Source organism: Diceros bicornis, chromosome 35 (genome assembly GCF_020826845.1).
Source record: "Diceros bicornis minor isolate mBicDic1 chromosome 35, mDicBic1.mat.cur, whole genome shotgun sequence".
Taxonomy (NCBI): Eukaryota; Metazoa; Chordata; class Mammalia; order Perissodactyla; family Rhinocerotidae; genus Diceros; species Diceros bicornis.
In genome coordinates, this window is record NC_080774.1 from 29,761,089 (window position 1) to 29,788,165 (window position 27,077).

General features: G+C 56.1%; 2 protein-coding genes across 6 annotated transcripts in view; both read right to left on the reverse strand.

The window, feature by feature from the left end:
• The window catches only part of SMARCB1 (SWI/SNF related, matrix associated, actin dependent regulator of chromatin, subfamily b, member 1), a 32,675-nt gene extending 19,148 nt beyond the window's left edge, over positions 1-13,527 (reverse strand). The window contains exons 1-5 of one of the 2 annotated variants that reach the window (XM_058532006.1): positions 13,315-13,527; positions 9,356-9,494; positions 7,550-7,679; positions 4,240-4,377; positions 1,991-2,118 (exon numbers count right to left, since the gene is read on the reverse strand). In XM_058532006.1, the coding sequence (XP_058387989.1) occupies positions 1,991-2,118; positions 4,240-4,377; positions 7,550-7,679; positions 9,356-9,494; positions 13,315-13,407 (628 nt within the window). In that variant the 5' untranslated portion in view covers positions 13,408-13,527. The remainder of the gene's footprint in view (positions 1-1,990; positions 2,119-4,239; positions 4,378-7,549; positions 7,680-9,355; positions 9,495-13,314) is intronic. The other variant, XM_058532007.1, reaches the window with a different exon arrangement.
• Positions 13,528-14,703: 1,176 nt separating this feature from the next.
• MMP11 (matrix metallopeptidase 11) lies at positions 14,704-24,561 on the reverse strand. Of its 4 annotated transcripts, XM_058531990.1 has the most exons (9): positions 21,204-21,431; positions 20,090-20,177; positions 19,392-19,621; positions 18,327-18,470; positions 18,114-18,247; positions 17,728-17,969; positions 17,395-17,611; positions 16,362-16,619; positions 14,704-15,417 (listed from the first exon to the last, which is right to left on the reverse strand). In XM_058531990.1, exons 2-9 carry the CDS (start codon positions 20,171-20,173, stop codon positions 15,284-15,286), a joined length of 1,443 nt encoding a protein of 480 aa, XP_058387973.1. In that variant the 5' UTR covers positions 20,174-20,177; positions 21,204-21,431; the 3' UTR covers positions 14,704-15,283. The 4 variants fall into 4 exon arrangements, with proteins under 4 accessions (XP_058387973.1, XP_058387971.1, XP_058387972.1 ...); XM_058531988.1 differs by lacking the exons at positions 20,090-20,177; positions 21,204-21,431 and adding an exon at positions 24,451-24,561; XM_058531989.1 differs by lacking the exon at positions 21,204-21,431 and having other exon boundaries at positions 20,090-20,774.
• Positions 24,562-27,077: the final 2,516 nt, after the last annotated feature.

Sequence of the window (27,077 nt, forward strand, 5' to 3'; positions counted from 1 at the left end):
TTATATTTAGCGAGATATGGTATGTTATAAGAGGACTCCTATGAGGCACAGCCTGGAGAAACTCATGGTACTGGTCTTCATTACATTGTACTGCGTCCTCTTTGTGAGGGCCACGGGAAAAGGTTCTCTCGGATTTAAGTACTATGCGCGATCCTGCTTCTTCTGAGCCACCAGCTGCTGCTAATCTTGACCACAATGAGAACTGTAGAACCGATCACCATGTCTCTCTCTGCCTGGTTCTAAAAGGCTGCAAGCCATGCCCATCTCCTAGCAAGGTACGCCTACTGAACCGTGTGTAGGAACCAGAGCACTGGCTTCATTTTATATCGCCTAGTTTCATTTTCCCCTTCATCCAGTTTTTCCTAACCACTCCTTTTTCATTTGCTTTATTCTTTTGTACTGAGTATCCTTACGTAAGCTGCCTTACAACCCTTCTGAAACAGGGTAGAGGTATAAATAAACAGTAGGAGCTTTCTATGTGCTATTGAAAGAAAAATAATAAGACAATACATGTACAGGTTCAATTTGAACCTAAGTTCCTATGTTGGAAGAGGTTCTAAGCTAAGTGCTGTTACAAAAGCAGCAATAAAAAACAAGGACCCTAGGGCCAGCCCCGTGGCTTAGCGGTTAAGTGCGCGGGCTCCGCTGCTGGTGGCCCGGGGTTCGGGTCCCGGGCGCGCACCGAAGTACCGCTTCTCCGGCCATGCTGAGGCCGCGTCCCACATACAGCAACTAGAAGGATGTGCAACTATGACATATGACTATCTACTGGAGCTTTGGGGGGAAAAAAAATAAATAAATAAAAACAAAAAAAAAACAAGGACCCTGACTTCAAGGGGTTGCAACGGAGAGCGAGATGAATTAACAAACAACTGTAACACAGGCCAGCTGGGATAAGCAGGGAACAGTGTAACAGGCGATGCACAGCACTGGCAGTGGCCTGGCACCCATGAGCTGTCCTGTCCCTGTGTGGGGGTGTCACCAGCACACTGCACCTGCTCTAGGCAACCGCGTATCAACAACCACACACATTCCTCCCAGAGGAAATCCCCTCTGGGAGAAAAAGTGTAAGCAAATATGTTCTCTGCCATGGAAACGTCCAATAGCAGGGTGAGTTTTAGCAAACTAGGGCACCACAACTCAACAGAAAATTCTGCACCAATTAGGAAGACCAAAGAAACCAGAAAGACACTTATAAGTGAAGAAAACTAAAATTATACTTGCATTATAATTACAACAATTTTAAATATGTTTGCATGTGGAAGTAACTGGAAAGGAAAATGCAAAACTTAAACTATTATTAGGATGGTGAGACTCTGGTGACTCTAAACTTTTATTCATTTGAAAATGACATTCACTGGTTTTTTCTGTCTGAATATAAATAACATGTTTGTTGTAAAAAGTCTGAAAGATTCAGGAAAAAATCAAAAAAGAAACAAATAACGTGTAATTCTCCTTCCCAGATGGGATAAGGACTCTCAACACTCTGGTGGACATCTCCTCCTAACCTTTCTCTTCTACATTTGCAGAGTCACGCCTGGACTTTGGGAGCTGGGGAAGAGTGAGGATGGGAAAGGGAAGAACAGAGAGGGCCAAGGCAGGCCTCCCAGCCAAGGTGACGACAGAGGCATGAGCATGCACACGCAGCGTCATGAAAGAAGAGCAGGGAGATCGAGGCGGCTGAGGGGCAGGTATGTCGAGGGCCAGGCTAAATCAGTCTGAGCAGCACCAAGGTCATCATCGAGCTCTGTGGACCAACAGTCCACGTGCCAGGCCCGAGCCACCCACATTCACTGGGGGAGCCACCCACAGCTCATGGGCTCAGGAAACAGTGGCAGAAGCAGGATTTGAACCCAGAGTCCACACTCTCCAAACCTATGTCACAATACTCTGAATGTTATGTTCAGAGTCCAGGATCCACCTGACAGGAAAGGGGACCGTTTGCTCAGCAGCCAGGTCTGGGCCATGCAGAGCCTGACCACCCACATACCATTCATGTTCCAAGTAAAGGCGTCCCGCAGCTTCTGCCCATCGATCTCCATGTCCAGCCGGATGGGGACCAGCACCTCAGGCTGGGACGCGTTTTCATGGATCACAGCTGGGTCGTGGTCATCAAAGCTGGAAGTGAAGTGTAGCAAAGTCAGCAAGGGGTACCTCAGGTCCCCACACCCAGGGCCTCCCTCTCTGCACCACTGGTCACTGCAAACCTGGCCAGAGGGGAGAGCCCACTTCTGATGGGGTCTTGTCACCTAAGGGCTGAGTCAGCAGAGACGAGGCCAGCAGGGGTCCCAGGGCCACAGGGGTAGAGGTTCACGCTTCATGGACACACACAGAATGGAGTGGGGGCTGCTGACGTGGGCAGGAGAACAAGACCTAGACGTACTTCAAAGGAAGGGAGATATAATCCCCAAAGCGGGCAGGACTTTCACAGAAAGCTGTGGAAAAGGAAGGGGAATTCCAGAAGAGGAAACACTTGAGCAAAGGCAGAGGGGCAGGAGAATTGAGAAGCTGCTGAGGGGGCAGCAACCAGAGCCCTGAAGGGGGAGTGCAGAGTAGGTGGTGGCAGCACACAGATGCTGGGAAGCTAGAGGGTGTCAAGGGGCCAATAGTTCTCCACCACAGCCTCCAGAATCCGGCCTCTGCCCTGCGGGAGCCCTGGGAGGATGCTGAGCAATGGCTTTGTATGGTCATATCTGTATTTTAGGAAGAGAAAGAGGGAGGAGATGCAAGTCGGGGGATGTTGGAGGGCAGGCAAAGCCTAAGGGCATCGGCAGGACAGAGAGAGGGCTGAGAACTGCTCCCAGAGAGCTCAGGGAACAGACAGCAAACAAACAAACAGAGCCAGCACAGCGCATGCTAGACACGCATGGCCAGGGAGGCGGCAGGAGTGGCCACTCTAAAGGGGAAGGCAGCCCTGAGAAAGTGACATTCAAACAAATGGAGAGGAAGGAAGGAAAAGGAGGGAGGGGAGGAGGCAGGAGCAAAAGAAAGGAGGAGAGCGGGAGAAGGGAAGAAAGGGGGTGAGCCATGCAGTTACTGGCAAGAAGTGAGCTTTCGGCGGAAGGAACTGCAAGGGCAGAAGCTTCTGGGTGGCTTTAAAAGCAGTGAGGAGGCCAATGTGCCTGAGGCAGAGAGAGTGAGGCAGAGGGCAGCAGGAGGGGCAGCCAGAGAGTGGCGGCCACCGCCAGGACTCTGGCCCCAGCAGACATCTGTGACAGGGCATCTGGAGAACCTGCACGCAGGGGCCCAGGCCTGATAAGGAGCTGGCCAAGGGTGGTCCAATTCCAGACACTCAGATGGCTGAGCAAGTAGGAACTGCTGAAACTGGCTTTACTGCCTGAGGAGGAAGAGTTCCGGGGTTTGGGCCCAAGCACCGGAAGGACGGGATTACCGTGTCCTGGGATGGAGAAGTCTGCAGGCAGTGTGTGACAGAGATACCCGAGGACGGTGTTTAGGGGTGAGGCTGGGCTGCAGAGATGCATGAGGGGGTGAGAGATATCCCCCAAAGATATCTACGTCCTAATCCCTGGAACCAGTGAGCATTAATTACCTTACATGGCAACAAAAAGGTGCAGGGGGCTTTGCAGATGTGATTAAGGATCTTGAGACGAGAGTAGGTGAGCGGGCCCTAATTCCATCACAAGCGTCCTTATGAGAGAGACAGAGGGAGATTTCACACACAGAAGAGGAGCCATGTGACCATGAGGCAGAGGTCGGTGATGCAGCCACGAGCCAAGGAATGCTGGCCACCCCCAGAAGCCGCAAGAGGGAGGACTGGACTCTCCCCTAGAGCCTCCAGAGCTGGGTGGCCCGGCCAACACCTTGATTTTGGCACAATGAAACTCCTGGCCTCCAGAACTGCGAGAGAATACACGGTGTCGTTTTAAGCCCCCCAGTTTGTGGTGATCTGTTGTAGCAGCCACAGGGAACTAACACGGCAGGAGTCACAGTGGGATGGCATTGGGAACCCCGAGAAGAGGTCCAAGGACTCTGCCTCCAGAACACTACTGGCGGTGCTGAGGAAAGGAGGAGAGAGCAGCGAGACCAAAGCAGGCAGAGCCGGGGCTGGGGCGAGCTGGAGACTGGTTGTCCTGAAGCCAAAGTAAAACTGTTTCAGGGAGGAGCGCATAGCGTTTTAGGGCACACAAGGTCAAAGCAGAGTGTTTTTCTGGGGAGGAGGAAACCAAAACATGTTTGAGGACTGAGGTGGAATCAGTGGAGAGGGTGAGGCACACTCACCAGAGAGGGAAGGTTCTCTTCTTGTCCCGGCCCATGCGGTTCCTGTTGATAGTCGTGGAGCACGGCACAGCATCCAGATGGTGGGAGCTGTTGGGTAGGGTGGGCACCCACTGGCTGTTCCTCTTAGCTTTCTGTTCCCTGGGGAGACATGGGAAATCCCTCTGCTCAGTCTCTGAGCTCAATATTGCCCATCAAGTCATGGTCAGTGGACGCCCACTGTATCCCTGCTGGGGTCCAGACCCCAGTGGGGACCTCCGTGCACCACAGACTCTGTAGATGTCTATTCCCTAGGCTCCCACGGCACCCGCTCAGAGGCACCTGAGCTAGGGGAAGGATGCAGAGGGGCCCCAGACACCGCAGAGCACTCCCCAGGCCAGTGCACAAGCCATAATGCAGCATGCTCCATGCTAGGCCTGACTCCACAGAAGCCCCGTCCCTTCTGTGAGGAAGGGGCACAAGGAGGCTTCCCAGAGGAGCAGACCCTGGAGTAGAGCCTCAAGCATTGAGTCCGGGTTCACTGAGGGGGATGGAGGGGAGGAGGGCATTTCAGGAAGAGCACAGACGGCAGCAGGGAGGAGGCAGTAGGCTGCAGGCTCAGCAGGGCCTGGGGCTGGAGGCACAGAGAGGGTCCCGATTACAGGGGCTGGCGTGCTCGTGAGGAACTGACTGCACTTGGCAGGGGGCTGGGCGGCTCCGAGGCAGCTGAAGCCGGGAGAGAGGTGATCAGACTGCTCTTTCAGACATGTAGGCCAGCCTGAGATGGACTAGGCAGCACTTCTGGCCTCTAGGCTTCCAAACCAGCAGAGGTGAGAAGATATATTAGTAAAAACTTTTAGAAAGAGATGCTCAAAGTAATTTAAGTAACCCACGTCCATAAAGGGCTCATTCTTCTCTCCAAATTACAGGTTGCTTTTACTACTAGGAAAATACCAAAAGCTACTTTAACCTGAGGCTTCAGTGCCGGGTTTGACAGATGAGAGCGCTCCAGTTCCCACTACGCTCTGTGCGTCCCTTTACTATCCTGGGCTGCCTTCCCTAGTGAGACTGTGAGCAACATGAAGGCACCAACTGTGCATAAGTCACCTTTACATCCAACACCCGCACCCCATCTATTTCAGTAACTGTTGGCTACAGTTCAGAGAACATGACAACCACTGGATCTCCTGCTGCTACACAAGTAACTCCTGTCCCCGGGCCCGGCCCAGGAATATGGATTCTTTACAACTTCCAAGGGCGAAGCCAGGGCAGCTGGGCCTGCATTTGGGAACTGCAGGGCTAGACCACCACCTCATTCTAATTGGAACTCATCCTAGAGCCTGCACGGAGGTTCCTTCCTTGCCCCAAAAATCCCATCCTATCCCAGTAGTGATCTCGCTCACTTCCAGGCCTGGGTTGCTCTGCCAATTCCTCCCGTCTGGTAGCTGTCTCAAGTGGACAATGCAAGCTTGTCACAGACACAGTGAGCATGACTACACAGCCATACACAGAACCGCAGAATCTGATTCAACCTTCCAAGTAATTCACCTTTCTTTCTACGACAAGGAGGTCTGCCTGAGAGCCCCAAGGGGGCATCCAGCCTCTGCCTACTTGTCCAATGACAGGGAAGGGAGGTGCCAGTCCTCCTGTGGGGCTGACTGGGCAGTGGGAAAGTGCTTCCTGAGTGTGGAGCCCATCAAAACGGCTTCTCTCAAATCTCGACCCCCCCACCCCTATAGTTCTGACCTCTGGGGTAACAGGACTCTACTCCCTCAGCTGTCCTTCATATGACACAAGCATCAAGAAAGTGTTTACTGCCCCATAAAAGGTTCTTGGCTATGTGTGCAGACTTGAAAGTCCCATCCATATGTACATAATTTCCTTCCGCGACTTCCCTGGTGAAGTCTAGCCATCCTTCTCTTCTTACCACATCCCTCAGGGAGAAAGGAATCTGCAGAGAACACATCTATACCACTGGCCAGGTTGCATGGGGACCACTTTTTCCTGGGGGGGAATTATAGAAACAACCCAATAGCAAAGTTGAGAGAACATCTGGAAAGAAATGATTTTCCAGGGCCGTCCCCGTGGCTTAGCGGTTAAGTGCACGCGCTCCGCTGCTGGCGGCCCGGGTTCGGATCCTGGGCACGCACCGACGCACCACTTCTCCAGCCATGCTGAGGCTGCGTCCCACGTACAGCAACTAGCAGGATGTGCAGCTATGACATACAACTATCTACTGGGGCTTTGGGGGAAAAAATAAATAAATAAATAAAATTATAAAAAAAAAAAAAAGAAATGATTTTCCATAACCACATCACTCTGCACAATAACTCTTTTTTTTTCCTCCCTAGTGCTTCCAATATTTTGTGCATACAAATCTATATTTTCTTGAGCTGAAAGCATAACGTAAGTATTCTGCACATTGCACTCATGAACCGTGTTTCAGGTTGCTGCAGAGTCCACTTAATTATGATGCATGGGACGCACATCCTAGTCTACTCAGGTGGTTGCATCTTCACTTACTCCGTCTTTCCCTAAGGCCGAACACTCAAGTGGCTCCATGTTTCCCATTACGATTCACAAAGCTACCAAGAATGTTTCTGTACATACAACAGTTTTTGTTGTTGTTCTTTTAAATCATTTTTCTGGGACAAATCCCCAGGGGTGAAATTAATGGGCCAGAGAACAACAAACATATTCGCAGTCATAACGCTTTACAAAAAGACCCTGCCCACGCAGCGTGCGTGGGAGTGCCAGGTCTATCGCGCCTTCCTCCATTCTTTATGTTGCTAGTTATTTATTTTTTTACTTTGAATTTTTCAAATTACACATGAGGACAAACGTTGTTCCCTGTAGTTTGTTTACTCCCTGTACTTCTGGTATGGCCCACCCACCCTTTACTTATCTATTTATTGGGGTATCCAAGTTTTTCTTATAAATCTGAACAGACTCTTTCTGTAACATAGCAACTTCCCAATTACTTACCTGTTTAATTACTGTTACTGTAAATACTCTTTTAAAGATTCTAAGTTTATACGTTCAAATCTATTGTTTGTTTTCTTTCTGAGTTTACCTGGGCCACTAATTTTTCTGACAGATTAGTCCTACTTTCAAAGCATTCCTAATGACTCTCCAGCAGCCAGGACTTGGCTTATGTTTCTTAGAAATTCCAAAGATAAACAAGAAACTTAGAAAGCTGGCTAAGATGACTTGTAAGCACAGTGGGTACAGTGTTTAGAAGTACTTCGGTTCGACTTATCCCCAGCCAGTTCTAGAGTATGATAAAAATACCTGCGGGTGTCCCCAGAGCATGCCCTGGCCGGGGGTGTGTTACCTGAGGTAGGTGGGGGGCTCCGTGCTGATGGACACAGCCTTGTACTTCTCATCATTGCCGTCCAGAATCTCCTCCACCTCTGAGGCTTTTAATAGAGTCACACTGGTGGCCAGGGTCGTGTATCCATGATCTGTAACCAGAGATGCTGCTGCGGTCACCCTGCTGGTGGGGCAGCGGGCAGCAGCAGCCAGTAGATGCAGCACATCGAGATCCTCACATGCAGGAGGTGGGAAAAGCAGGTGTCAACCTTACTACAGCTCAATGCTGGCCTCTTCCAAAAGGGCAATCTGGACTGAGCGCTTTATTAGAGGTCCTACTGGGTCAACATTCCCTGAGGATTTACTTGAATGAATTTGTCCCGGGAGCACGGGCTCCTGGCACAGAGAACGTGCACAGAGCAGCAGCAGCTACAGCACAGCACAGCCAATGGGGCCTCTCAGGAGAATAGGAAGGCTCCAGAGTAATATCACCAGTGGGAAGAGGTCTGACACCACTGCAATCCATGACACGAAGCAAAGTGGAGAGATGGAATGAAAGATGACAAATATTTTTCTTTTAAAACAAGAGCCCAGAGAGTTGGAAAGAGCTGCTTGACATGGAACATGAACTCCTGGCCCTGCGCCAGTCAACACTTGCTCTCTGGGAAGTAAGACAGATTCTAGGCAACTCGACCCACAGCTCTTCTGGGGAACCTCAGTCAGGAGCTGCTACCTGTCTGTGGGTCCAGCCTGGGTCTCCTGGAGAAACAAATCAGTTATGGAGAAGGTGTCTCCAAAGCACGAGGCAGGAGAGCCACTGAGAGCTCATTTGAGGCTTGCGGAGGGGAAAGCAAAGCCAGGGACTCACTGCGTTAGTGACTAGTGCTCCACTGGAGGGCGGAGGGAGGACAAAAAGGAGACTTTTTAAGCAAGTGAGTGGAAACATAGCAGCGGATAAAAAAGAAGCTCCGGCTCCTGCATTAAAAGAACCACTACTTTGCCCACAGTGGACAAGACCACAGCAGCACTTACAGACACAACCAAACAGGACAGGCTGCAAAGCGCACACACGCACGCACACATGCACACAGGGCTTCAGGGTGGGTCTTCACCCAGGCCTGGGCAGCTGTCTACAAGGCGCCATTGCCAAGTGGGAAGCAGTTTTGCCACCTGCCAAACGCTGCGCTGCATCTAAACCCAAATGTACAGGAGACTCTCCCAGTGGAACTCTCAGTGTGCGAAGAGCATCCTCTCACCCTGCACAGAGCTGCCACAACTGAAGCACGCTGGTTTCTCTAGTGTCGGCCAGCTCCCCTACAAGCCCCAGGCACACCTTAGGCATGATGAGCAGGGACATGCACATGAGCTCTAGCACATGGCTGCCAGAATGAACTCTATGAGATGGATGTGCTCTGGGAAGCAAAGCAGTGAAAGCCCCAGAGGGGAGTGGGAGCTGGGGCCACCACCCGCCACTCAGGCTACATGGGGGGTGACTACGGTGACACACCCGCGGCAGATGGCAGAGCATCACAGCATTCCTAAAACGTTTTGAGACCAACATGTCTTCACAGCACCTGCTACTGTCCCAGCCCCGCCCCCCTCACCCCCTACATGTCCCCACTGAAAATACATGACAAAGATATTGTCAAAGGCTCCCTGGAGCCACTTTCTTGCCTGAGCTGCGTGCTCCAGGGCAAGCCCGCCCCCAAGATGCTCCCTGCCACACCAAGGTCAGGGATGCAGTGAAGACACTGGAGTGAAAACGTTTTATCTTCATGACATAAGCGAGTGGTTTTGAAACAAGTTTACAAACCCTCGTGAGACGCACCCTTAGTGTTAGGTTTTGTTTTTTTACCATGTGACGATGCAACTATTTTCTTCCTCTCCTCCACAGTGGCTAGTCGCCTCCAGAGTGAGGGGTATCTCTTGTACAGAGAACCTCGGAACATACGGAGGTAGTTTCCCACCTATGAGTAAAGCAAGAAGGCTCATTACGAGGGTCGCGGCTCAACACTGAAGGGGAGGGTCCTGGTGCAGAGGCTCCGCTGGATCAAGTGAGGGAAAAACAGGCGTGGAGTTGGCCCCCAGGCGCCAGGCTTTCGAAGGCAATAAAAATACATTCTGCTGACATCAAGAGTTCAAGAGCAGTGCACATCTGGCCTGCATCTGCCCCTCTAGGCAGGAGTAATAACATCTGTATCCTGACTATAGGACCAGACGCTCATGAGGCAGGCCCTCGGGGCTCACTAAAAACCCCCAGAGTCGCTGAGAAGCTCGCAGTGATTCCAATTTCTGGCACTTGCCAGAAATGTAAGGCCTCTTTGACTTTCTTTTATCTTAAGAACAAGACTTTGATATTTTCACGACGTAATAAACAGCCAAAAGGTCTTTTAATTTTAGACAGATGCAGAATAATTCCCCCCATGGCCCCTGTTGCTTTGTTTGGTAACAAAACTCAAACCAGGGATACCAAAGGAACTTTCCGAAGAGTTTAAAAAGCATCATCAGCAATCCACCAGACTGCTACACAAAGCATTACTGCCCCAAACAATAGCTTCAGTTTGCTTGCACCAAATACTCGAAGTATGACTTCCTCAATGGAAAGAAATCTAGTCCTAAAGTTTTTCTAAAGAAACCCCATTGTTTCACTGACATTTTTTTTTGGGGGGGGTGAGAAAAATTAGCCCTGAGCTAACATCTGTTGCTACTCCTCCTCTTTTTGCCGAGGAAGATCGGCCTGGGGCCAACATTCGTGCCCATCTTCCTCTGCTTTATATGGCACGCTGCTAGAGCATGGCTTAGATGAGTGGTGCATCGGTGCGCGCCCGGGGTTCTGAACTTGCGAACCCCGGGCCATCAAAGCGGAGCTGGCGCACTTAACCGCTACGCCACCGGGCCGGCCCCTCACCTACTTTTTAAAGCGACCATTTGAGGGGCCGGCCCGGTGGCGTAGCGGTTAAGTGCGCGCGCTCCACTGAGGCAGCCTGAGGGTTCGCTGGTTCGGATCCCTGGCGCACACCGACGCACCGCTCATCAAGCCATGCTCTAGCAGCATCCCATATAAAGCAGAGGAAGATGGGCACGGATGTTAGCCCAGGGCCGATCTTCCTCAGCAAAAAGAGGAGGATTGGCATAGGATATTAGCTCAGGGCTGGCCTTCCTCACACACACAAAAAAAATGATCATTTGAGTTTTACGGCAGGGACAGTCAGCCGACTGGGTGCCAGATGCTGGCTCCACCTGTGACTGGGAATTACTTTCCTTTTCTGGGTCTCCTTACTCATCTGCCAAATGCTCAGCAACTCTGAACTTTGGCCCAGGAAGAACCACTTCTATTATCTCCCCATTTACCTATCCAGCATAGTATATTTATTAAATAAAAATGTTTCTCCATTTTTCATGAATCAAAGATTTATATAACTGGCAACCAGAGCTGCTGAACAGAGCGACAAAAGGCAGCCACAGCCAGTCACTCGTGCTCCACACAATAGGCACAGTCTCCTCACGTTATTTGGCTTGAATGCCATTACCATCCGAGGGCAAATGTCCAGTTTCCATTAGGTTTTCACGAAGACGTTGACAATAATGCCCCCACCTCTACCCTGCAGGTACTACAGGGCTCCAGGACTCCTAGACCCTTCCCAAGAATCGTTCAGAATTTAGGGGAGCGGGGCTTGCCTTCCTGGGTTTTCCCTGAACCAGCCTTCGCCCTCTCTGGACTCAGGTTTCCCAAATGTAAAATGTAGGAGTGGACCTGGGCATTTCTTCAAGTCCTCTCAGCTCTGTGACTCTGGCTCGGGGAACACAGCTGCCTGCAGATGGCGGAGAACAGTGACACACATTCCCTGTGACTGCAGACGCCCTCCCAAGGCTGTTCCGAGGACTGGCATGGGGGCACTGGATGTGTTGCTCTCGCCGGCCCACCTCTCTGAATATGGTGCTTGTTTCCCAAGGGGAAGGGGCCTGGTGGCCATCCACTCAATGCTGTCACAGGAGCTGCTGGATATCAGTAGACAGTATCCTGATCTTGAACCCTTCCCAGACCTCCAAAGGTCTGACGATCGTCAAGCCAGGTCTGAGAGAGCAAACCACCGCCCCCCTCTCCCCCCTGGGTCTCTACAGACTGGGTCTCAGGTCAATTGTTCTCACTCAAGAGGGCTGAAAGAGAAGACCGTAGTTAGTTTTCTAGAAACTAAAATGTGTTATGGGGAAGATCTTAGAGACCATCTAGTCTAAACATCTCATTATACACATAAGAAAAGTGACTGGGAGGCCAAGCAGTGCTGGAACCAGGCCTCCCAACGTTCTCCCCATCTGGCCATGTGCTTCTTCTCTCAATTTGCTCCACCTAATAAATGAAGGCTTGCTTTTCAAAAGTACCACCCACTCAAAGGCCAAACTGACTGCTCTTCCTGCCCACTAGATCAGGTAAAGGTTTCTTTAAACAACCTGCCCACTATCACATACCGAAACTCCTATCCTGCATTTAGGCAGGTGCCGACCAGTAGGCCAATGAGGACCATGTGAGCTGTGGCAGATGGACAGGCACTGGCTCCATTTCCCCAGCACAGGTATGTCTGAAGAGCAGCACTTATGTGATAACTTGAAAATGTTACTGCATCCTGTCCTTTTTGTTTTATAAAAATTAGTGAAAAATGGAAACACTAAAGATGCTCCTGACAACAGTGGTCTCACAACTCGATACAACTAAGACAAGCCAGGAATCACAGGGTGTCCTGAAAGCCTACTGTGACCATCATGGGGCTTGCTTCACTCACATTATGTTCAACTGTGAAGAAAAAACCCAAAAACTGTAAAAACAGTAATGAAATGTTGGCGTCTGATACTGAAAACTGCTACAAGGAGAGACAGCCCTGGGCATCTTGTACCTACTTTAGCTCTCCAGGATCGGCACTTGCCTCGTTAACCTAGACAGACTCCACTGCTCAGTATCTGCACATCTGAACCGTATATCCAACATTTTTTTAAAAAAGGAATATACACTGTCTGAGGACTGCCTTTAGACCAGAAAGGGTTAGTTTGAGGCACTCTGGAAAAACTTAATATACATAGTACAAATTCCCACTGAAGGACCAGGTGTAGGGTGTTCCTAAAGTCAGTCATCCAGCTGATTCGACAAAGTGCTGTCACTTCTAGTCAAAGATAAAAGACCTTTAGGATCTTTCCCTCCTCATAATTCTGAGTAAGTTCAAGACATCCAAAGTGGCACTTGCTCCCGAATTGCTGATAGAGCTAGCTGGTAGCCTGGGGCCTTATCGAACCAAAAGCAAGCATCCTCCTCGCCACCCATTTCCTAACGGGTAAACAAAGGTCAAAACACCTCCTCAAAGTCCACCTCAAAGGCAACACAACGGGATGAGCCCTCACTGAGCCCACGCTTCCAGCCGGCTATTTCAGGATCCCATAGGTAGCAATGGAGTAGCGGCGCGTGTGAGATTCCCAACATGCCCCCCAGAAGCGCTCAGGGTCTAACCCGAGTGCTACCCACTCAGCGGGATCCGGTGCCCCTCGGGGAGCCCCAGCCCTGGTAGCGGGGCGCGTCCCCACCACCGCGAAATTGCTAACCTATCCCGGACCGCCAGGGCGGGGGGGCGGGGGCTCGCTGACCACGCCCTCCCGACCACGCCCCCAGCGCTTCGCGTCCACCTCCCCCCCCGCCCCCCCCCCCGCCGCGATGAATGGAAACGGGCGTTCCCGGCGCGCAGGCCTGCTCTGAGGCTCCCGCGACCCCGGGGCCGAGAAGGGCGAGGAGGTGCCGCGGGCTACCTCAGAGCCGATCATGTAGAACTCGCCGTCGTCCTCCAACTGGAACTTGACAGGCTTCTGCCCGAAGGTCTTGCTCAGCGCCATCATCATCATTGCGGTGGCGGAGGCAGGGGGCCGAGGCCGGGCAGCGAGACTGAGAGGGCACACCGAGGCAAAGAACAGGCCGGGGGCTCGCGCCGCAGCTGAGCTCCTCAGCGGCAGCCACAGACGACGACCAGACCGCCCTCAGTGCGCATGCGCGGCCTTTGACGCTGACGCGCGCGCCGCCGTCGCCCAAACAAAAGGCCGAGGCGCGCCCCCGCGGGCCCCTTAAAGGAGCCTCGATCCGTGTCTATTCCTCCCAGGCCGCCTCCCGAGTCGAGGTACCGAGGGAAACTTCTCGCGGGCAGAAATAGTAACCGAGGCCCTGACTCAGGCGGTGGCTTTCGCAGTCTCACAGCTGGGACTGGAACTCAGCCCAGTGGAAGAAGAATGAAATGAGGCCTGAAGGCGGGAGGAGGCCCGAGCTACCCATGTCTCAGTTTCCCCACCCGGGAATGCAGTGCTGCTGAGTAGATGAGAGGGCTCCTAGGAACAGATACTGCAGTTCCGGGCTCACAGCTGTTCCTGCTGCTGTGGGGATGGGCAGAATGACAACCCTGGGTGGGGCCTGGCAGGATTTCCAGGCCCAGGTGGTATTTGGTTTGGCTGGTGCACCAGATGAGTGTTGCAGAGGAGGGAACCTCCTCATTCCTTTCTTGACTGTGCTTTGTGCCTACAACAAGCCCAACTGTGCGGTGAAACTGGCCAGCCCTGCCCTGTGGCACCCAAAGCTCGGAGCGGGGACTGACGCTAATGAAAGCATCAGAGCATCCATGTATCCAGTGAACGATGCAGTAGGTCAGCAACGGCCCACTGCTAACAATTTCACATGGTTCAAGTCTAATAGAATTGCAGCTGTGATAGGTGCCACTATGAAGAAGATACACGTCGGGCTGGGTGGTGGGCAAGGAGACACTGGAGAGTTAGGAAGGGTTGGCCGTGGCAACCATGAGTTTTGTTCTGTGTCCCAAGAGCATTGGGAAACAGGAGTTTAGGATGGTGGCTGGGACGTGGCATGATCAGATAAAACGACCACCACTTAGTGGAGCATGATCAGAGGGGCAAGCGGGGAAACAGGGAACCAATTTCAAAGCCACTACAGGCATCTAGTGAGATGTGATGGAGGAATGGAGCGGGAGGAGCCCCAAGCATTGCACCCAGCCCCAAGGACCAGAGGCTTGCGGGTGGGATGGGCTGTGACCCTGGCTCCCAGGACAGAGGAGGTCCCAAGCCAGGCCTCCCACCTTCCTGGCCCAACCCCTTCTCCGTCCTGGCCTTGCAGTCACAGAGAGACCCCAGGCAAGCAGGTAGAAAATGACCATGTTTAATGACAGTCCTTAGTTTAAAAAAAAAAAAAAAAAGGCTTTGTACACACTACAGACATTTACATGGCTTTGGAGGGTCCCAGTGCTGGGATGAGGATTGAGGTATGTTGGGGCCTCCAGGGCCTGGGGTCTCTGGCAGGAAGCACCCCTCTTCCCCAGCCGACTGTGGACCTTTTGGCCTGGATCCTGGGGAGCAGATCTCCAGGATCACCAACCAGTGAGGGCTCCAGCTCCCCCAGCCCTGCTGAGGGACAGGGATGGAGACTGAGGGTGGCCGGTTTGACCGTGACCTGCACGAGGTAGGGCAGAGCCGACCTGAACCACCCTCACCCTTAATTAACACCAAAGCCTCTTTCCCAGTCTGAGACAGTCGCTGGCAGATGACCACGACCCGCGTGGCCTTCCCTGCAGTTGTCATGGTGGCAGCACCCCCTCCCCACCCCCCTGAGGAGACATGGGCTCCGTCCCATGCCTGGGGCCCACAGCCACAAAGATGGCCACAGGTTTCTAGCTGATGTCAGTGGCCTGGCAGGGGTCAGGAGCCCTGAGGGCATCCACGCTGGTTAGCGGAAAGTGTTGGCAGGTTCGGTACAGCCGAAGAAGTCGGGGCCCACAAGGCGGGGGAAGCCCTCCAGGGCCTTCACCTTCACTGGGTCAAACTTCCAGTAGAGGCGGCCACGCAGGAAGTAGGCATAGCCTGAGTAGAGAGGCGAGTCAGGCCTGGGCAAGTGGACACTGGGCCCCACGCCCGCCCCTCAGGCTGTGCCCAGGGATGGGCACAGGGGGCGGTCCGGGTGGGCAGGCCTTGGCCGCTGCTGAGTTTCTTGAAAACTGCAGGCCCCACGGTGGCCCTTCTAGAACCTCCCTTCCCTCGGAGGAACCCTTTCGCCTGCCCCCAGAGTCTGGTCTGAGCTACCACCCAGCCTAACAAATGCCAGGAGCCTCAGAGGCTCAACTCCTACCTCTCAGGAAAGCAAGTCTCTCTCGTCACTCCCCCCCTCCCCAAGTCACTCTACTCCCGCACCCACAGCCAAAACTACAGATGGGCATCTTGAGTCAAGGTGGATGATAAGGGCAACCTGGAGCCCCAGAGCCCAAGGCCACCACAGGACAGCGCTCCCAGTGGGTTCTGATGTGGGAAGGCACAGAAGCAAAGTGGGGGTGGGGGCACAGGAGAGGGTACTGGACTGCAAGTTCCCAATCTAGTCCTTCGAGACTGCAGGCTGGGTGATTCAGTGGTTAGTAGCAGGGACTGCCTAGGTGGGGGGCCTGGCTCCCCACCATCTACCTGGACGGCCCCGGTTAGGGACCTCATTGCCTGAACCTCTCTTTGTTCCTCTGGAAACTGGATTCATAACAGGTGCTACATCTGAGAATTGCATGAGACGTGTAAGGAGCTTGGTGCTGTGCCTGGAGCATCGTGGGTCCTCTGTGTGCAGCGGTTATTATTTGACCAGCTATGACCCAGGGCCCTGGCAAGTCCTAGTACCTCTCTGGCCCTCATCTCCTCATCTGCAGCACGGGGGTATAGCACTGCCCTGGCAGGAGGACAGGGGATAGGGAGGGCACTGGACAAAGGACCTGTGATGAGGAGCTGATGCCCAGCCACCACTTCCACCAGCCATGCCACCCTCAACACACCGTCAGCATCCTGGAAGGTGGCATCGATCTCAGAGGGCACCCCTCGCCAGTCGGTGACTCGGCGGGGCACAGGGCTGTCCACACGGCGCGTGCTGGGGTGGAAGCGCCAATAGTCTCCGCCGCAGAAGAAGTAGATCTTGTTCTTCTCGGGGCCCCAGACCAAGGCGGCGTGGACTGGGGACCCCAGCAGGCCCAGCTCAGAGAGGGGTGCAGGACCCAGGACTGGCTTCTCGCCGTCATACACCCAGTACCGAGCGCCTGCCAGAGGGGGGAGGCTGCAACGGAGCTGCCCAACTGCCATGCCCAGCCACCGCAGACCTGCCCAGCCGCCACCACCGCCACAGACTTTCCCAGCCTCAGTCCCTTGTCTGTCAAACACAAAGGCCAGGAATGCCTGCTCAGCACCCCACGCCAGAGGGCAGTTGGAGCCGCGGGGTAAGGTGAGTGGTGCAGACGCGGAGAGGTGCCCGCGGGAAAGGTTATTCTAAGCAGAGAGGCTGCCTGGCCTCCCACTTCTTCCCCTGGCATGTGGCTGCCCATGACAAGTGCCAGCTGACCACCCTGGCTGGGCCTTTGTTTATGAAATCCCTGCCACCTCGAATGCTCCAGGCTCTCGTCTCTGCCAGCTGCAAGTTAACGGAACAGGCTCTAGGCTCTCCAGACCTAGGTCACATCCCACTTCTGCCTTTTCCCAGCTGTGCCCTCAGGTGAGTCACTTCACCTCAGAGCCCCGGAGGCCTCATCTCTAGACCAGGGTTCATAATCCTGCCCACTCCACGGGGTGCCTTTGAGGGCTGACTGCACCAATACACAGGCCACGTGCAATACCTTCTACCCTATTCCCACCTCAAGAGCCGCCGCCTCCGCGAGCCCCCTAGCTGTGCCCAGAGGAGTGAGCCACACTCTCCCTTGGCCCCAAGGCTTCGGGGCACCCACCATCTGCCCATCACGTCTGTCTGTCTGTCCCTACCCTTGGCCATACCGTTCCTGGCTCCCGGAAGTCTCCTGAGCATGACCCCCAACTCCCACTCACCTTGGAAGAACCAAATGTGGCCCTGGGCATCCTCGAAGGCTGCGTCCACGGGGCTGGGCAGTCCCTGCCAGTGGCGAGAGGCCAGCGCAGGGTAGCCAGGCTGTAGCCGGCCCCCACGCAGCCGCCACACGAAGCCTGCCTTGAAGAAGAAGAGCTCGCCGCGGATGGTGGAGACTGCGTCAAAGGAGACCTCACAGGCATCTGGTGGGGCTTCCGGCTGGGGTGGGAGAGAAGGGCCAGGAAAGAGCCCACGTTGGAGCCACAGAGCCTAGCGGGCTGAGGGAGCTGGGACCAGGGCCTCACCTCCGGTCTTCCCACCCTCCTGGGCCTCACCTCCAGTGGAGCAATCTCATTGGTGTCCACCCCAGCCTGGGGGCCCAGGGCCGGGGGCCTGGAGGTGGGGGCTGGCCGAGGCCGGCCATATAGGTGCTGGATGCCCCTGCGGTCATCTGGGCTGAGGCTCAGCGGGTAGCGGAAGGTGTAGAAAGGGGACATAAGGGCCTTAGCAGCCGTCGTGTGCTGCAGCCCCAGCACATGGCCAAATTCGTGGGCTGCCACCTGCAGGAGGTCTGTTCCTGGAAAGGGGAGATAGCCCAGCCATCCCTGAGCCTCCTGCAGCAAGACCCCCGAGCTCCAGACCCCAGCGCAAGGCCCTGGTGGGTCCCCATTCTCTAATCTCTTCAGCTGCCCCATCTGGAAAATAGGTCCCCAGCTCATACCCTGGTTGTCCCCAATAGTCCAGGTCTCGTCGTAGTCGAAGTGGACATCCCCTTCACGGTGCGTCTTGGGGAAGAAGGCATGGGCCAGGATGCCCCCAGGTCCATCAAACGGCAGATTGTCCCCATGCCAGTACCTGGGGTGGGTGGGGGCAGAGTCAGTGGCTGCTGACAGGTAGGGCTTATTCCCAAACGGGTCCCAGGTGACCAGTTCACCTGGTGAAGTCAATCATGATGTCGGCGTGGCCTTCGTGCACCTCAGTGAAGGTGAGTGGTGTCACCTCGCTCCACACCTGTAGGGCCTCTGCCACTGTCTGCCGCACCTGCTCCCGCACCAGCTGCCATGGGAACCGGAGGATCCTGGGGGGAGGAGGAAGGGCCTGGGCCTTGCTCAGCCCCTGATGGCCAGGAGTTGCCCTTGGATGCTCAGTGGGGGTGCATGCACGCGAGACATGGGCCAGGTGCGCTCTGGGCCTCAGGTGGGGCGCACCAGGCCCTCTGCCATGTGGGCCCATCTTTGTGTGGGTTTGTGTGTCTTAGGTGCACACAGGTGTCTGCATTCGGTGGAAAGAAGACAGGACCAGGAGCCCCAACACCTGCCTTCTAGACCTGACAGTACCACCCACTGTGGGGAGACCCTGGCCCCTTGACTGCCCCCTCCTGGTTCCCAGTTCCCCACCCAGGACAATTCTGAGGCCCCCAGCAGTCTCTGCTCCAATGCCCTGCAACACCACTGGTCTTCATGTGCCTTCTCTCCCAGGCCAAGTGCCCGCCTGCAGGACAAGTCCCGGCTTCTGCGTCATTCCCGGGGTCTCAAAGCACCTGAGCTATGACCCATCCTGCTCATCACTTCTTCTCCCTACACAGACCCCGAGTTGTCATGGTAGATCTGAACAATGATTTGGTGAACACCCTAGCTCCCCGAAAGGACGGGCCATGTCTGCCTTATTCGCCTGGCCCTCGTCGCCACAGAGGCTGCCTGGATGATTGCAGGCCGTGCCCCAGCACATCTGCAGGGCCACCAGACATGCTGAGACCACATGTTGATAGAGGCACTGCCCCTCTGCCGTGAGAGGGCACGGGTGTGGGGGTACTGTCTGTGTGTACGTCTACACTGGGGTTCAGAGGTGTCGGTGCATGGATGGTGCGGGGGTCAGTGGACGGACACAGACACAGGTCTGTTAGCCATGGAGATCTTCCCAACGTGTGTCTCAGGCAGCAGGTGTGGCTCACACGCGCACACAGGAGAGATCGAGAGCCTGCTCGGGGCCCAGGCCCTACCTGTAGGTGAGGTCCGTCTTCTCCCAGCGCCCGCCCGACAGCACGAACCGCTTTTGTCGGTTGCGGGCACTCGGCCCCTCAGGCGGGTCAGGCACGCCGCAGCGGGGAGGTCTAGGGCTGCCGGCAGCGCGGGGGGCCTCCTGGGCGGCAGGGCCCAGCGCCAGGCTGCTAGGAGGAGCTTCATGCCAGGGCTGTGGCCCCCTCCTCACCGGGAGGCGGCGGTGGGCGTCCTGGGCAGGAGAGAGGATGTGGAGGCTTGGTCAGGCCTCGGGTCCTCGTGGCCATGGTTAGGGGTGTGGGCCGTCAGTACACCCCGGGCTCAGCCCCAGCCAGCTGGGTCGCTGGGCAAGTGAAGGGCGTTCCCGCCTCACACAGCGGGGCCCTTGGGCATGGCCTGACTGGTTCCCGATGACTGGTTCCAAGGCCTCCTGCTGCCTCCCGCCCCCTCCTGGAGGGCTGTACCCTCCACACACCCAGGAATGGACCCCACAAAGCTTCTGAGGCAAAGCCAGGCAACCTCCTCCTGCTCCCTCGACTCCCCCCCAGCAAACACCTTTCCACCTCCCTTCCTGCCTGGGTACCCCCGCCCCCCCAACCCTCTCTGGTTCTATGAGCTGGCTCCTGCCCGGGACACCCACCGCCACCACTCCCCAGCATGGTGGGGCAGCAACCCTGCAGCCCTGCCTCGATTTGCTCACCTGACAAATGGGGAAGATACCTCGCCACAGTGCTGATCTGAGGACGAGCCAAGGCGACGGTGTCAAGCCCTTAGCACGGACCATGTACCTGGTAGGGGCACCTGGAACTCAGGGCTGATTTCTCGGGGGGGCAATTTTGCTCATGTGCCACCAGGGCTGGGCGCACGGCGGGGCTAGACGAGGTCTGCGTGCCCTCTCCGTGTGTGTGTTTGGGGTAGACAGTTACCAGATGCTCAGCACCCCCCTGCAGGAGCCCCAGGACACAAACGGTGATTCTGACCTGGAGCCCCCACTCTCTGCAAGTCCCAGGGCGGAGATCACAGTTCTGGTGCATGAAAAAAGCAGAAGCTCAGAGAAGCTAGGAGACTGTGAGGTCACCCAGCAAGGGCATGGCGGGGCCAGGTGAGGACTCGGGCATCCCAGGCCGGAGGCAAAGGCCTGGCTCAGACCACTGTGCAGAGGTGGAGGAGAGGCATGGAGCGGTGCCGTTGCTGAGAGACTCAGCGCCTGTCTGGTCTGGGCTTGTCTGGTCCGGGCGGCTGTGGCCTCCCCACAGCCATATTTGGGGCCGGAGCCAGGCCACCCAGGCCCCACCCTCAGCCTCAGCCTCTGGAGGCTCTCCCAGGCCCCAGGCGCCCCAGGGCTCTGATCAGTGTCCCAGCCCCCCAAGCTCCTGAATCCAGAGCCACCAAGAACTTGACCCGCCAGAGCCCCCCACTAGGAAGGGGTCTTCTGAACACCTGGAGTTTCTGAACCCCCGGGAGGCTGTGGAGCTACTTGGCGTGTGAGGCCCTGGACCAGTTTTCCCCCAGTTTCAGAGCTTGCTCACTGAATGGCTGGTTAGCTGGCAGAGTCCAGCCTCACTGGGTTGTGGGTTCCAGCCAATCTCGGCCTTACTGCTCATAAGTACTTGTCGCTGTTGCAGGTCCCCTCTGTCTAGGCTGGGACGCTGCCAAGAGCTCCACAGACAGGCTCTTAGGCCCCAGATGGGACCTCTCACCAACTCCACCTTCATGATGCCCATTTCTCAGATGAGGAAACAGAGCCCAGAGAAGTTAGGCAACTTGCCCAGGGAACAACTCGCCACAGGTGACGGGCTGTTGTGCTCACCTACCTGCTACCTCTGAGCAGGGACCCAGGCTGGCCTCGCCTTGGTGACAGAAGAGAAGGAACAGGAAATTATTAAGCACCTGCTACTTCCCAGGCACTTTGCAGGTGGGCTCATCGAACCCTCACCCCACCCCCATAAGGTGGGGATGATACATATGCAAGGTCTCACACTAAGGAGGTAACCCCAGGTCTGTGTGATAAGCCACGAGGGCCTGCCCCTCCCCCTCCCCACACTGCCTTCCTCTCCTCTCTGCCCCCTAGTGAGGCCTGGAGCAGCCAGCCATGGAGGGAAGGTGGGTAATGGACACACACACCGCCCCTTCCTTCCCTGTCCCCACAGGGCACCAAGGCCACGCCCCGAGTCCTGGATCATGGTACTCTCAGTGCAGCAGGAAGAGCCACGGGCTGACATTCAGAGGCCCAGTTCTATGCCATGGAGACCCTGGATGGAGTGACTCTGGGTAAGTCACTGCCCTCTCTTAGCCTCGACTTCCCCATCTGTCCCATGGGATGGTGCCATGGCAAAGGGCTAAATGACCTCCTTCAAAACAGGAGTCGCAGCTAGAAGGGAGCTTTCAGGCCCAGAGAAGAAGAGCGACTTATGCAGCATCTCCTCGCAGGCCAGAGGCCTCCTGCTCCTTGCCCATGTCATGTCTGTTGGTCTTGGAGAAACAGCAAGAAGCACTAGAATTGAGGCCTCCAGCCAGTGGGATCTTTTTTGGGAGCCCATCATGTAATGGCTCTTGGCCTCAGTTTCCCCATTACCACGATGGAAGACATGCTCCCTGCCCCGCTCACCTCCCACTCTTCATCTTTCCAAGTCCTTTCTGGCCTGGGGCCAGAGGCCCTAGCTGCAGGCCCGGCATGGGTGCGCTGGTCCTCCCAGGGCTGCTGGGATTCAGTGAGGTGGGATGGTGGGCATAGAGCGCACCTGGGCTCACCTACAGCCCAGGGGGGTCAGGGAGCAGGCATTTCCCAGAGGAAGAAACAGAGCCCAGAGAGGTCAAGGACTTTGCCCAGAGTCACACAGCAAGTCAGGCAAGAGATGGGCCTAGACCCAGGGCTCATGCCTCCCCACCCAGAGCTCTCCCCTCCTTCAGCTCTTGGCCTATCTCCAAAACCCACATTCGTGAGAAGTGTTTCTTCCGGAGCATTCCCTCCTCCTCCTCGGCCAGTAGCCTCCCTTGACCTGCCTGTGGTGGGTGTCCCGCTCGCTCACCCCACCCTCCTCTGGTGGGCACCAAACCACAGCCTCAAACACACTCGAGGCATTTCTCGGCTGACTCAGCCTCCCAGCTGAGCTAGAGGCTCGGGGTCAGCCCCTGGACCAACTTCCAATCAAGAAAATGGGAGGTAGAGGGGAGATAATGGAGGACCCCAGACAGGGAACTGCTTGGTAAGGCCAGGCTAGTTGTGTCCTTCTCTGGGCCTCAGTTTGCTGTTGGTCCAACAGGGATAACTGATCACAGCTAGGTGACATAGCAGAGGTGACTCTGATGGGAGGGCACTTTGTTAGGCTGTGAGGAAGACAGGGGAGTATTAGCATGCCGTTCTATGCAACATCAAGCTCCCTGAGGCTCAGAGAGGTCAAGCAAGCTGCCCAAGTCACACAACCAGTTGCCAGGCAGGTCCATCTGCCCCTGCCCTCCCTCCCCTGCTGGCTCCAGAAGTGCAGGCAGCATCCATCCCACCGGGCTTGGGGTTTCATCAACCATGAATGCTGCAAACGGGGATGGATAAATATTTACAGAGATTTCCTGGCCCTGCCGAAGGCAGCCTGGGGATAAACACGTCGGAGGCGACCCCAAATGCTCCCTGCATATCTGCAGAGTGACAGAGAACAGCCTAGCTCAGATCCGGCCCCAGCTGACCCTGCACAAGCGTCAGAGGGGCAGCTCTAGGTGATGGAATGTGTCCCGTGTGCCTGGCTGAGCCTCTCCTCACATCACCGCATTCAGTCCTCAGCCCGGCCATAGGTACTGCTCTCTCCCACCCGCCCCTGACACCACCGAGAGGGCGAGGGTCTGAGGCACGAGAGGGCTCACCAAGGGTCACGTGGTGCAAACCCAGATCTCTCCAATCCCCCAACCCATGGGTTCCACAGCTACCCAGGGTGATTCCTGACTCTGCCCCAAGGTCTAGGGGACCGGGAGGGGCTGGGGAAGAGGCAGGGCTTCCAGGCTGAGGTGCCCCTCACCCTATCCCCCCACCCTATCCCCTGCTGCTCCCATAGCCAGCACAGGGCGAGACTGGCCAGGGCAGAGCTGGCATGGCTGGACAGAAGGGCCCAGCCTGCTCAGACCTCCCTCCTCACAGACTACTCTCCTGACTCCTGCCTCTGTCACACCCCCTCATGCTCCCAACCCTGTCTGAACCGGCTGGACACCTCGGCTGCCAGCTGGGGTGGGCCGGGCACCCAGGGGCCTGTGGTTGCCCAGGCTCTGCCTGGCGCCCCTGTGACTGGTGCCTCGAAGGCCCAGCTCAAGGGGAGGGTGCAGCCTTGCGGGCACATGCAGGCTGTCACACACACCCCGTGAGGTCCCTCCTCTCTTCACTCTGCTGCTCTCTCTCCTCTCCAGCTCACACATTCCCCTCCTCACCTTTCTCTTCCCCCGCCTCCCCTCGCTCTCTGAGGGTCTCAACTACCTGCTCGCGGCCCGCCTTCTTCGTCACACCCACGTCACCAGCACACACACATTGTAGCCACACTCAAGCGGTGTCCTGCCTCCAAGCCTCCCCAACTTGCCACTCACAGGTGCCCAGGTGGTGGCGCCTCTTCCAGGCTCAGACCCCATTTCCCCAGCACCCTGCCCTCCCCGGCTCTTCCTTAACCCTCCAGTCCACTGCACACGTGGAGGTGTGCTCACGGAGGCCACACACCTGGAGGCTGACACCAGCCTGAGACCTGCTGCGCTTTGTCCCTGCAATGAATAGAGGGCCCTGTAACCACTCCCTCTGGTACCTCCCGCAACGCACATCCCCGTAGCCTTGTCTGGGGCGCCCAGGTGCCCCAGACAAGGTCCCCAAGCCGTCTAGCGCAGAGTCTGAGCGCTCCGGCGCAGGCTCCCCTTGCACACCTCCAAGGACGGGAAGCTCACTATCACATCCACAGGGACCCAGAAAGTGTTTCGGGTAACGGGCCGCGCCAGGCCACCCCGGGCGCCCCCGTGGGTCCAGCTCAGCCACTGGGCCCAGCCCGCATGCCCGGCGCCCCCCCTGCGAGGAGCGGCGGGCCGGCGGCGGGCACTCACCGGCGGCCGCGGGGCCCGGGCCAGCAGCGGCGCTGGGAACAGCAGCAGCAGCAGCAGCGGGAGCAGGAGAGCGCGCGGGGCCGCGCCGCGGAGCCCGGCGGCCCGAGCCATCCGCCCCGGGGCTGCTGGGCCTGCTGGGCCGCGCCGGGCCGCCGCCCCTTATAGCCTCCGCTCCGCCCCCGCCCCGGCCGGCCCCGCCCCCGCGCCTTTTGTTCTAAACTCTCCCCGCGGCGGCGGCGGCGGCGGCGGCGGCGGCCAGGGTGGGGGAGGTGGATGGGAGGGGCTGGGCGGGCCGGGCCCGGAGTCCCAGTCTTTCCCAGGGTTGGGCCGAGCCTGTGGCCTCGGAAGCCTAGCGCTGGGTGACCCTGGCCGGTTGGTGCTACTCCGGGCCTCAGTTTCCCAGCTGTGCGGTGAGGAGTCTGCGAGGAGTCGGGTTTCACTCCTCCCCGTCTCCAACCCCACCCTTGGAAGGCGCATCCCTGGCTGGTCTCCCTGGTGGCCTGACCTCTGACTTCCTGCTAGCCTAAGACAGGTGGTCCTACCCATGAGCAAGTTCCCCCACCCCTTAGAGCCTCAGCTGATTCATCTGGAAGGTGGCACAATAGCCCTTGTGAGAAAAGGGTTGTGTCCCAGGGTAAACTGAGGCATATGGAGGAGGCTGGCCAGCCTGCCAGCTTGAACAGAACCATAGACAATTTATAGATGGGAAAACTGAGGCCCCAAAAGGGAGGGACCAGAGCTGGCTTTTCCATACCTGCAGGCAGTAGGAGGGACCAGGAGGCCCTCTAGCTGGTCACCTGGAGGGAAGGTGCTGTCAGAAGGCGGCAGGGGGTAAGTGTCTGTAGCGGGCACTGGGGGCCCAGGCTGTCCACTGGTCAGGGACTAGCATGCTCCTTGGGGCCCCTGAGGGCCAGCCTCCTGAGACCTGAAGAAGCAGAGGTAAGAATGGAAGGAGGGGTGGTGTCCACAGGCTGAAAGGGATCCTCCACTCTCACACAGTCCTTGTGGTGATGGGGGCCCCACCATCTCACCCGGCAATCTGCTCCATCACGGGCCATTCTGCAGAGCCAAAATCCAAGCAGTGGCTCCCATCCTGGCAGAGTCCTGAGCCGCTGCAAGGTGAGGCTGTGGGCACCAGCCTGGGCCCAAGAAAGGAGAGGCAGGAGGGAGGAGAGGGCAATCAGGTTGATTCAACCCTCCCTCCCTTCTGGTCCAGGGAGCCTCCACAGCTTCTCCAGGAAGGCTCCACAGAGACTCACTCCTAGAGGGAGAGGAGAGGGAAGACAACAGTGCTTTTTACTACCTGGACTATTAGCAATCTTTTTCATCAAAGTGACTCACTTTTAAAAATTGAAATGCCTACTTCAGCCTCATTGTTAGCAATATTGGCCAAGAAATTATGGATTTGATGAGCTAATTATACATTTTTTTCTGATACATGTGAAAATACATAACTATTTAAATAAAAATATTTATTTGTGAAACTACCTTAAGAAGTCTTGAGTGCATCCAGGGTGCATGGCTGTGCTTTGGGGAACCTGCAGTCCACCACTTATGGGAGCTGAGTCACAACTACCCACAGTGCAGGCCCAGGGTGGAGGGCCATGATTAGAGGCCAATTATGCACCCAGCAAGGGGGATTGGTCACAGAGCACTTCCTGCCAGAGGACCCTGATAAGACTAGAAGGATGACTTCAAAGTGGGTACGGTGCCAGCCTGGTGGTGTAGTGTTTAAGTTTGCATGCTCCACTTCAGCAGCCTAGGGGTTCATTGGTTCGGATCCTGGGCACAGACCTACACATCGCTCATCAAGCCATGCTGTGGCGGCATCCCGCATACAAAATAGAGGAAAATTGGCACAGTTGTTAGCTCAAGGCCAACCTTCCTCACCAAAAAAAAAAAAAGAATAGAAGGTTGGGCCAATTTGGCAAACAGGAACCAGGTCGGCAGGGTTCCTGAGCAAAGGAGTGGAGGCTGGACCAGGCCTGGCATGTCTATGAGGAGAGAATGGCCCACCCTTCACATACTCACCTCACCTGGAGGTGGGTGGTCACCCACACTTAAGAGGGGAGAAAACTGAGACCCAAGCCCAGACGGGGGTCAGGGGAGAGTCCTGCTTCACAGGCCAACTGAGAGGATTGTGTGGTAGGAATACAGTGGTGCACATGGCTTGCAGGTATGTGTGACCTAGGAGTGCTCCACACACACATAACTGAGAGCGCCAGGCTCAGTCCCTTGCCCCTTCTCTTCTTTCCCTCCCTCCTTCCTCCTCACCAAGGGCTCCTCTTCCCACTTGGGACTCCCACACACAGCTTTGCTGTGAGTGATTTCATCCTCCCCACAATCCCAGTGCCACCAGGCCTCCCCAGGGCACACGGAGGGCCCACCAGGGCACACTGGATGGTGACAGGGGAGGGGAGGGAAGTCAGGGCCCCTTCTCCCCAAGGATAATAATATGAACACTGCCAAGTCACTCAGAAAACACCATAAAAACTTCAAGTTCCTGAAGGGCTGGGAAGCGTCTGAAAGGCGCCTCCACCCTCCCCTTGGCCTGGAACGAGGTGGTAAAATTGCAAGGCCACAGGATTCAAACCCGCCAAGCGCCTCTAGGCACTCAGGTCAGGCCT

Excerpts from the sequence above, each read along its gene's own strand:
- MMP11 (XM_058531988.1), bottom strand. The coding sequence starts at position 24,561 with ATGGCTCGGGCCGCCGGGCTCCGCGGCGCGGCCCCGCGCGCTCTCCTG. Across the intron at positions 18,471-19,391 it reads AAGACGGACCTCACCTACAG|GATCCTCCGGTTCCCATGGC; the intron begins GTAGGGCCTGGG and ends TCCTCCCCCCAG. Across the intron at positions 15,418-16,361 it reads CACCTTCCAGGATGCTGACG|GCTATGCCTACTTCCTGCGT; the intron begins GTGTGTTGAGGG and ends CTCTCTACTCAG.